The following is a 10,779-nucleotide window of genomic DNA, read 5'->3' on the forward strand; positions in this document are numbered from 1 at the left end:
CAATTGATTCATATTGATTCAGAGGTTCAAAAAGCTTCGGTTTCTCCATCACTAAGCCAAACTCTTCTCGTCGTTTACTTGGTGTCTCGCATTCATAAATGATAAATTATTGTAACACTAGAGCCCATTATGCTGTCTTTCTATTGGCTGCACTCAAGTCATCACTATATTGACAGCTGTTTCGGCCTATTAGAGAGGGTGGTTTCGTTATTGTGGGCGTGGATGCTGGAGTTGGTTTTTCTTGAGTTTTCCGTCCATTTCAGTTCGTCGTCACAACCACGATCCTTTATAATCGGGACAACATGGCTACTGCAGCGAGCCGTTACTACAGCGAGGACGGCAGGGCAACCAAACGACAGAAAACCGACGGGATGGCCACGGTGAGTCGGCCATGCGATAGTCCCTGTTCAGATTAATGGAAGGAGTTTGGCCTTGCACGTTTGTATGGGTAATTTTACTTAAGTCAGACGCGGGTCGGAAAAAATGTAGCTTCACCGCTCGTTGAAAGTGTTAGCAGGTGGACGGTTGCGGTTCATGGCATTTCTTTAGGCTTCAGTAGGTTTAACTTGTACATGAAGTTAAAATGGACACATCTTGACACGATGCGTTTGACCGTTCAGTCAAAAACGTATCGTCTAAGGGCGGACTCCCCGGCCGGGCCTCGTCTGATCCCGGCTTTGTTCTAGCACTGGTAACGTTAGCGGCGCGATAGCCGTTAGCTACAAACCGGGATCAGGCCATGAAGGAGGCTAAAAAGCCTCTGGGTCCAACAACAAATCAGCAGATGTTTGTTGAGTGTTGTCTTCAGACCAGAAGAAACCCAATTCAGTTAAGTCTAGCCGCACTATGAATGCCACCGCGGAAAATAGCTGCCCTTCTCTCAGTGATCCGAGGTCATAGGGCAGATCTGCATTTCACGGGTTAGGAGCCAATATGCACCATTCACACAAAATCTCAGACTACTCATCTATGTGTGAATCCAATTCTGATGAATGTTTCAAAAAGATGAAAGAGATTTCGTATTGGAGACAGAGGACGAGGCCACACAAAATATGGTTGCTCAGCAGTCACTATAATTTATAATTTTTATGTATTATTTTTTTTTAACAGGGATATGAAGATCCACACAAGACCCTTCCATCAGTGGTGGTGCATGTCCGCGGACTTGTGGATGGCGTTACGGAAGCTGACCTTGTCGAGGCTTTGCAGGAATTTGGTGCAATCAGGTAAAGAAAAACAGCGGCTTTGCTTCTTTTCCAAGGATTTTTTTTCTGCAGTGAAATTTGGAGACACTGTTGTCATTTGTCTCTCTTTTTTTTTTTTTTTTTTTTTTTCTCCTCTTGCTGGTTGGTACGCTTGAGTTCAACAGTATCTGGGGTAAGGGTTTGTCTAAGGCTGTTATTATACTTTGTGTTTAGCTATGTGGTGGTGATGCCCAAAAAACGGCAGGCACTGGTGGAGTATGAAGACATGAATGGATCATCTACAGCTGTAACTTACGCTGCAGACAACCAGGTCTACATCGCTGGCCATCCAGCCTTTATTAACTACTCCACAAGCCAGAAGATTTCCAGACCAGGAGACTCTGATGACTCCAGGAGTGTTAACAATGTTCTTCTGCTCACCATCATGAATCCGATATACCCCATCACCACGGTAAATGCACAGATGATTCACTAGAATTAGTGTTTTATCTCAGGGCTTTAGTTTAATGTCCTCGTGGAGTTGACCACTACATGCCAACAGTGAGAACCAGAGTCAGTGAGTCTAAGACCTGTGGAAGTTTTTATAGAAATGACATTCACTACTGGTTTGTAGTAGGGTGTTGTTTTTGAATTGAATTCCTTTTTACAGGATGTCCTTTACACTATCTGCAACAACTGTGGACCTGTCCAGAGAATTGTCATCTTCAGGAAGAACGGCGTGCAGGCCATGGTTGAATATCCTTCTCTTTCTGTGCTCCATGAGGTGGCGTGCACACATTAACACACCACCCCAAGCTCTGACTGACAGTTGGTGCAGTCTGAATTTATAATACCTCTTGCAACTACTGAAAAACATGTTTTATTAAACTCTAGGCCCATCTCACAAATGCTGAGTTACAGTTAAAGCGTGACTACCTGGATATGTTCATCCATTGTGGTTGTGCAGGTGCTTGGAAACTACCTGTTCACAAGAACAAAACACACCTTGCAAATGGCAGGAAAAAAAAACAACTATTCATACAGAAAACCATTTATTGTCAAACCATTGCAGACCCCTCGCACCACGGACACAAACTGTTCAGACTGCTTCCTTCTGGTAGGTGCTACAGAGCTCTGTTTGCCAAAACCACAAGAGTTTCTTCCCCCAGGCTGTCTCCTAGATCTCCCCATAGACTCAACTCACAATCTCATGAACATTGTATTTATTTATTTTTTTTTTGGTCTTTCTCTCGTTCAAGTTTAAAACACTGGAGTCAATGAAATGAAACGAAAAGAATGGACTAAGAGCAAGATGTTGGCAAGCAGTTTTGTGGTAGTGTGCATCACTGTTTCCACTACCTTTAGGAATGTGCAAAATCTAAATAATGAAATGAAAACCTGGTAATGGTAACACTAAATTTCGAAAAAACCTCTCAAATGCCACAAAAAAATATTCTCATGAGGTAGTTTTTCCAGACATGCCAATATAGAATTGTATTGCAAAACGCACATGACCCTTTACATGAGATGGGGCAGTATGTGTGGACAGAGGAGGAAGCCAAAGATAATTTGAAATTAATTCATTAAATCCGACTGTAATCTTCTGTTTAAAAACAACCGCGGCAATAGAAATCAGTGTTGAATATGAAAAATGTCTGTCAATTTTTCTCCAAGTGGAGTCTCGCTGGACAACCTTTATGAGAATTATGGGATGTTGTGATACTAGACTAGAGAATTCATGTGCAAAACACCCTTCAATGGAAACGCCTGCAATTGCACTTTGTTGAAATTTGAGAAATATCACTTTATTTTGTGAAAAACTGTAATGGAAACACAACTATTGTCATTATGATCACTTTGTAGTTTCTCTCTTATCCTTAACCTAGCTGTCACATTTGACTCTGTGCAAAGTGCCCAGCGAGCCAAGGCCTCACTAAATGGTGCAGACATCTACTCGGGCTGCTGCACACTGAAGATTGAGTACGCTAAGGTACGTCTCTTATGCATTGCCATTGTTCGCCACCATCACTGCCTGAATAGTGTAATACAAGCTAAAAAAGCAGTCCACGCTAGGAGTCTGCTGAGCTGACGTACCACCCATTAAACCCTGAAATAGACAGCGACGCATTTCCAAAGCATATTGTATTCATCATAATTTATTTCCATAGCCTACCCGCCTGAATGTCTTCAAGAATGACCAAGACACCTGGGACTACACAAACCCCAATCTAGGAGGTCCAGGTAAAACCTCAAGTACCAAACACACCTCCAACATGCCACGCAAACTTTATACCAGAGCAGCCTGAGCACTCTTACTGCCACTGTGGGGAGTTTCAGAGAAGTTTTGTGTGGCATTATGACTGAAGTGTTGCTTTGGGTTTTACTCCAACTAGTAAAATCAACAAGATTGCCAGGCTATATAAGCAGCAGTGAGAAGTGTAAGGAATTGTGACTGGAAGAATATTCAGCCTCATCAGAACTAATGGTCAAATAACTTAAGCAGGGTTATATCAGAAATGTGCTGAGAATGAAATTATTGTGATAGTAAATGTAGCACTCAGCTGTGTGGTGAAAATGGCAGGAACACGGACCGTTTAAAAAAAGATTACGGTTTTGTTTTTTTTTAAACGTACAAATTTTTTGGACCCAGTACTTGTAGAAATTATGTTCAGTGAAGCATGAAATGGTTCTGGTTCACTGACCTGCATGTTAACATTTACTGGTAATGGTCTCAGACATGTGACTTTAAGTGCAGTGTGAGTAACCCATGTGTCTTTAGTGACAACATAAAAATTCTGTCGCTGACAGAGGGTTCTCTCTCTGACTTTCCCCCCAAGAAGTACATTGGACAAGGGGAACCACATCACTCTGAGTAAATGACAGCTGCAGACAGGAAGAGATACAGGGAGGACTGCCAGCTGTTCCTGCATGGTAATCAGTTCAGAGCCTAGTTTAGGTTGGTTGGGGGAAAGTGTTAAAGTTGAGCAGACTCTCATAGATGCCTTGCTGCTGATTCGGGGAAGCAGTGACATTAAATGTAAGCAGCCAGTGGTTCAAAAACTTGCAAACAAATCAATTTAATTTTTTTTTTTTTTTTGTGTGTGTTCAGCTCTCATTAAAAACAAGAAAAACAGTATATTTAAACTGACTTTAAACTACAAAATAGGTTGAATGGATTGTAACAAAAGTGCTTCAGCCAAAGTAACAAATATTTGAAGTGCTTTGACTTGCTGCAGAATACAGAAGAGAGTGTGAGCAACAATAAAAACAGATACTGGGTGGCAGTTGCAGTATTGTTTAACTGGCTGGCTTGAAACAAAGTTTATCTGATCCTCAATAGCCTCTTCCACACAATATTTTCTCTATCAACCATTTTGTCTGCTTTATTATGACTTGTGGAAGCTAATTCAGTCACATCAGTATTATGGTCAGAAAGAAAAAAGTTGCAGTCAACACTTACTGATTTTTGATGACATTGATGTAGCCTGTTGCGTTGTACTTTTTGTCCAACTTGAATGCCATTACGCGACGGTCAGCCCCCTGTAATGAATATCAGTCGGTGACAGATGTTGTAAATAATATATATCAGAAATGTGTTTAGTCAGTGTTAGTGGAACATTTTTTGTGTCATATATTGATATGGAATTATTGTCCAACCCTAGCTGAAAGTAAGCTAACGTCAGCCTAAAATCTGTGACTTCTGACTGGTAATGGGCAATAGCAAATATTTCAGGATCTGTCACTTCACCAGCTTCAAACACTGCATTTTATATTGTATTGCTTGCCTTTTGCCTATTTACATCTCAGTCCTGGAGTCACAGACCCATTATATCCAAGGTTTTCTCTGCTAGTGTTTGCTGTTCTTGCCATCCTCACCACACTTGTCAGTCACACTCGCACCACCAGCCTGTAATTCAACATTCACATTGGTGGAAAGGAAATAATTTCTTTCCACCAAGACCTGACCTGATCCTGGTCTTTTCCACTGTGCTCTGACTTCTCCTTCTAACCCCCCCCCCCCCCCACCCCACCCCACCCCACACCCCCATTTTGGGCTTTAACACTCAGCCATTGGTGAGTTGATGATGTCACTGAACCAGAGGTTTAATATCAGACTGATAGTGGCTCTGACATAAGAGCAGTTGGTGGAATCAGCGTTACATGTTCTGCTCTTGGTTGTGTGACTGGTCTGAGAAGTGAGAACAGAGGCATTGACCAGCATCAGTGACCAGGCTGCATCTGCAGCCTCATGACTCCTTACCTCCTAATGAACAATGATCTCAGTTATTTGAAACATGCACAAGACTCGTGTTCAGAGGGTGAGGCAGAATACATGCAACACCATCACCACTCTGCAACCACCATCTCCAGCATCCACTGCTTCACTGAGGACACAACCACTATCACACAGAGGCCCCGTTTCCCCTGAGATACACAGGGCCACGCTACAAGACACCCTCCATGCAACATGATGATGTAGGACTGATATACCACTCACTCCTCATCCCAGAGCTCCAAAAGCAACGAAGACATCGCACACGTCAGGAGGGTGGGAGTTTTGGTCACTGAGCTACACTTAGTCCCTCCCCCCTCACTTTACTTCCCTCCTTTCTTATCCACTTTGAGACACAAGTGAAAGACACTGAAGCAGGCCACAGCCTGAGCTACAGACCTACTGTCTACACCTGCTGGAGACTGATACCAGCGAAGACACATCATCCACCAAACAGAAGTAGTGACACATCTCAGTACAACCATGATGCATACTGATATTAACCAGTCCACCGAGACAACATTTAACCCCCCCGTCTGCTGTGGGCCGTGTACCTCACCACACTCATTCGCTGATGCAGTACCAACTGATCCAATAAATAGACGACAGTCACACTGGAGACCACACAAGACAACTGATGAAGACACTGCAGACAACACCATCAAGCACACTAAGCCCAGTCAGGCCTACTCATGTGTTTCCTCCCACAAGGAGCTCAGCTTCTCTCTCTTGCTCTCTCTCCTCATCTCTTCATCCTCTCAACCCTCTGATTTTCTTACTTCATTGCATCCCTTTTAAGCTATCCCTTTGAGTGCAGCTTTTTTCTAAATATTTGAACATCTCTCGAACCTGTGTAACACCTTCCATGTGATGCAGGTTTGGCAATTTGCAGCTAAGAGGAGCCGGCTTCCCAACTGAAATGTGCTCTATGGCAGCCTCAAGGCCGACCAGTGGGTGGTAAGCGGACTTTTCCAAAATGGAACAAAAAGGATGGAACTGTCAGCCAAACGGCCAACTCCCCCCCCCCCAACCCCACCAGTGGGCGTTTCAACTTGATAAAAGCAGAAATGGATCCTGAGATGGAGAGTTGTTTCTGCAAAAGAGGAAATGGATAAGAGTTTTGGATGAAATGAGTTGAGTGGACAGTGGTGGAACTACTGCTGCAAATGTCTTCCTTCCACTGTTTGTAAGCATGCAGTAAGTAACTCAAGACCCCCTTCCCTCCCTCAGGGAACACAACTGCACAGCACCACATGACTCAACCAAAGCCAGCACCCTACATCGCCACAAGACTGACATGACTCCATCTTTCTCCTCATGCAGGCTCAATCTTTCTCTCTCGAGAAGGGTGGTGGTGTGGTTCTGTCTGAGTCACTCAGACCTCCTGTGTGCGTGTCCCTGTCTGTCACTCTCTCTTTTGGCTTTTTACAGCCATCAGGGATTTCATTTGTGTGTATGCTTCCCTCAATTTACAGGATTGAATGATGTTTTTAATCCAGGGAAAGGGTTAATCCTTGAGCAGCCATATTGGTTAGAAACATTACATAACCAACAAACAAACAACTGTTCCGCCACCAGCCACAGTGGCTGCTGGGCTCCATAATCCACAAGCTGCTTCTGATCCTTACATAGCTGATTGGCTTCTATAATGAGGGAGAGGCTGGCCGGTGACCTGCAGAGGGACCATGCCATCATTGCTGCTTATTCAGGAAAAAGTCTTTACTGCCCTCCTGATATTTATAATTTACCCTAAGGAAAACTAAATGTTGGTTTGATTCACATGGCTTCCATTCTGATTATGTATGATTATTGTGTACCTGTACAGATGGTGATGCAGATGGCAATGGGAGCAATGCAGGTGTGTGTGAGCGTACAAACTTTAATTTTAAGTTTAGCTATTATTTATGATAATTTTTGTAGACAATCAGCATCCACATCATCTCTGCCACCCCCCTTGTTCAAATTTTGAGGCTAAAGGTTTACCATCGTGCCAGTGTACAGGTTCATGCTTGTTTTTAGGGTCATTCCTTTCAAACCCCCCCCCTCTCCCATCATTTTATGTAACAAAGACTGATCATCGGTCACTTATAAGTCTTCAGCCATAACGATGGATTGATAGCCTGTCTGAATATTGGGGGGTGGGGTGGGTGTATGTCTGTGCTGGTATGTCTCTAACCTCTGAATGCATGTATCTGTGTCAGATTTATTTTTGATGTCTCCCAGACAAACACTGATCGACTTTGTCTGTCTGAGGCAGATTTACCATAAATATGTAGTAGATTGTCAGTCATTCCATTTTCATGTAGAGAGTACACTCAGCCTTTTGTCAGTCTCTTTGTCATATTTGTCTTTTTTTTTTTTTTTTTTCCTTTCTCTACCTTTCTCCTCTCTTTTTTTTTTTTTTTTTTTTTTTATTTTTTTTAATCTTATAGAAGATGTGAATGCCAACCCCAACAAGCGCCAGAGACAGCCTGCTCTGCTGGGCGACCACCCTCCAGAGTACGGTAAGACTCTTGCCCCTGGGGAAAGAGAACACTGCACAATTCTGGACTGACCTGTCCTTTACGTAATCTGATGTAGTCTGACGCAAGTTAACAGCTGCTCCACACAGTGGCAGTGAAGTGGGCTGCATTTATGATGATGGGACCAGATTAGTAAAACCTTTCGGTTAACTCTTCCTCACCTGATTCATACTTCGTTCTTTTTTTTTTTCTATTTTTTTTTTTTTTTTTTAGGAGGTGGTTACCATGGCTATGATGAAAGCTACGGGTCTCCACCCTATGAAGGTCGACGAATGGGGCCACCAATGAGAGGGCGGGGAGGAAGAAGCTATGGGCCAGGCTATGGACCTCCTCCACCTCCACCTGGGGAGTACGGTGCCCATGCTGACTCTCCAGTTGTCATGGTGTATGGCTTAGACCCTGTCAAGATGAATGCAGACCGTGTCTTCAATATCTTTTGCCTCTATGGAAATGTGGAGCGGGTCAGTATCTGAAAGGAAGTGTGTGGAGAGGGTTCGGGTTTTTGTTAACGCAACATTCTACATGCGATCACATCAAAATTAAACAGCACTTTGCTATAAAATTATTTCGAGGACAAAGCTGCACATTGTCCTTGTCAGTTCTTTGTGAGAGAGAGAGAGAGAGAGAGAGATTAGTTATCATTGAAGGAGAAAGCAAACAATGATTGCCAGTCTATGAATAACTGCTCTGAAGATGAACACTCGTTCTTTCTCATTGATTTAATGTGGGCTTTCAGACTGAAACAGGATATCAGCTGGAAGTGGCCTTTAACTGAGCATTGTTAATGTGGCAAAAAATTCACATCAGTTTCCTTTGCCACAGGTGAAGTTCATGAAGAGTAAACCAGGGGCTGCCATGGTGGAAATGGGAGACTGCTATGCAGTGGATCGCGCCATCACTCACCTCAACAATAACTTCCTGTTTGGACAGAAACTGAATGTGTGGTGAGTTTGTTGTACAGAAGGTAAACTATTAAAATGACTGCATGGTAGGAGGGAACTAACACCTGACTGAAATCATGACAGGGAAGCAGCTGAACCACCCACCCCATGCAGAACAGCTGGTTAATCTCAATTCTCTTTGCAGTGTGTCCAAGCAACAGGCCATCGTCCCTGGTCAGTGCTATGAGCTGGATGATGGCACGAGCAGCTTCAAGGATTTCCACGGCTCCAGGAACAACCGCTTCACCTCACCAGAACAAGCGGCCAAAAACCGCATCCAGCACCCAAGCAACGTGTTGCACTTCTTCAACGCCCAACCGGATGTCACCCCAGAGGTTTTCTCTCAGGTGATGTCTGACAGCCAGAGCAATTTGAACCTATCACTTATGTTTAACACTCACCGTATGAATGTTGCATTCTTTACAGATTTGTGATGAGATTGGTGTCAAGGCCCCCATCAATGTCAAAATGTTCACAGGAAAAAGTAAGTTTATTTTTGAGTAACAGTTCATTGAGTCATCATCAAACAAGGCTACTACTCCCCTGGAATTTAAAAAATAGATGTAAATAAAAGCAGCAAAGATGTTTCAGATAAAGTAGCTTCACATGACTGTAGCAGTTGATCTGTCAGTATTGAACATTTGGAGCAGGATCCTTAGACTGCAGTTTAACACTTGCTGACCCCTCTAACCACCAGGTGGTGCTGCTCCCAGTGATCGCAGTGCTTCAGGGCTGCTGGAGTGGGAGTCCATCAATGATGCCATGGAGGCCCTGGCCCTGATGAACCACTTCCAGATGAAAAATGCAGGTTTGTAAAAGAACCCAACCCCACTATTGAAAGGAGACTGACTGGTGCTGCGGGTCATTTCTAACTTTCTCGTTCTCTCTTCCCCCCAGCTGGTCCTTACCCATACACCCTCAAGCTGTGCTTCTCCACAGTTCAGCACGCGAACTGAACGCACCATTTTAGCCAGAAGACAATTGGTCCACCATTCCCACTTTGACATGTACTTAAATCGTGACTTCTTACAACCTGGGGAAGATTGATTCTCAAACTCTTAAATGAGATATCAGTGTTCACAATGCCATTGATCAGTTGATCTATAGGTTTAGAATATGAAGCAGATTTTGATATTTCAGCCCCAGATATGGTTTGTAGAGTATCAGTACCTGTGTCTCTGGTATTACATTGTTTTTACTTTTTGTATTATGCTAAGTCAGTGACCTGATGTGAGGAAGCTTATTTCAGAGACATGATTTTATGCTCAGGTGGTCCAGTGGCAGTCGATAACATGGTTTTGTAAAGAGCTGTCTTTTGAAACTTTTATTATAGCTGACCTTTTTTTTTTTTTTTTTTTTTTTTTCTTTCTTTTGTATTTTAATTGCTGCCCATTCAGTTGTGTGTTCATGTCTGATGCCGATGGAGAATGGTTTTGTTCTAAAAAAATAAAATAAAAAAAACTGCCTCGATCTGATGTAGTTTGTCATTCTTGTAAATAAGCTGCTAAAGAATTACTGTCTATACTTTCAACAGCTGAGGTGAAGGAATCTGTGAACTTCCAGTCCTCTGCAGGTTAGTCCGGACTTGCAGTATTGTGATGTCACCCCCAGAAGAGGATGTTCTCTACAGGAGCAGTGCCATTTTCAAAAAAAATTTAATAAATAAAAAAAAAAAGCCTAGTTCCATATTGCAACTTTTGTGTCCACTGTAGTCAGTTACGTCCCCTTGTCTCCAGGAATCTGTAGCTGGATCAATGTTTTTCACCAGTTCTGTTTCCAATCCTGAAGTCACAAATGCAAATGTGAGCAAAAACAATAAGACACAAAGATTGAGCCTGGGCAGCCACCGTAGAGGCTGG

The 10,779-nt window shown here is 43.1% G+C and overlaps 1 protein-coding gene across 3 annotated transcripts; it reads left to right on the forward strand.

Moving 5' to 3' along the window:
- Positions 1 to 255: 255 nt before the first annotated feature.
- Positions 256 to 10,390, forward strand: LOC115053070 (heterogeneous nuclear ribonucleoprotein L-like). 3 transcript variants are annotated; one of them, XM_029517633.1, is made up of 14 exons: positions 256 to 380; positions 1,111 to 1,226; positions 1,419 to 1,656; positions 1,855 to 1,940; positions 3,078 to 3,174; positions 3,353 to 3,425; positions 7,283 to 7,315; positions 7,890 to 7,961; positions 8,193 to 8,440; positions 8,802 to 8,923; positions 9,066 to 9,267; positions 9,347 to 9,404; positions 9,618 to 9,728; positions 9,818 to 10,390. In XM_029517633.1, the coding sequence occupies exons 1-14, from the start codon at positions 303 to 305 to the stop codon at positions 9,874 to 9,876; spliced, it is 1,593 nt and encodes a 530-aa protein (XP_029373493.1). In that variant the 5' UTR covers positions 256 to 302; the 3' UTR covers positions 9,877 to 10,390. The 3 variants fall into 3 exon arrangements, with proteins under 3 accessions (XP_029373493.1, XP_029373495.1, XP_029373496.1); XM_029517635.1 differs by having other exon boundaries at positions 7,893 to 7,961; XM_029517636.1 differs by lacking the exon at positions 7,283 to 7,315.
- The last annotated feature ends 389 nt before the right edge of the window (positions 10,391 to 10,779 follow it).

This window comes from Echeneis naucrates, chromosome 13, assembly GCF_900963305.1.
Source record: "Echeneis naucrates chromosome 13, fEcheNa1.1, whole genome shotgun sequence".
NCBI lineage: Eukaryota > Metazoa > Chordata > Actinopteri > Carangiformes > Echeneidae > Echeneis > Echeneis naucrates.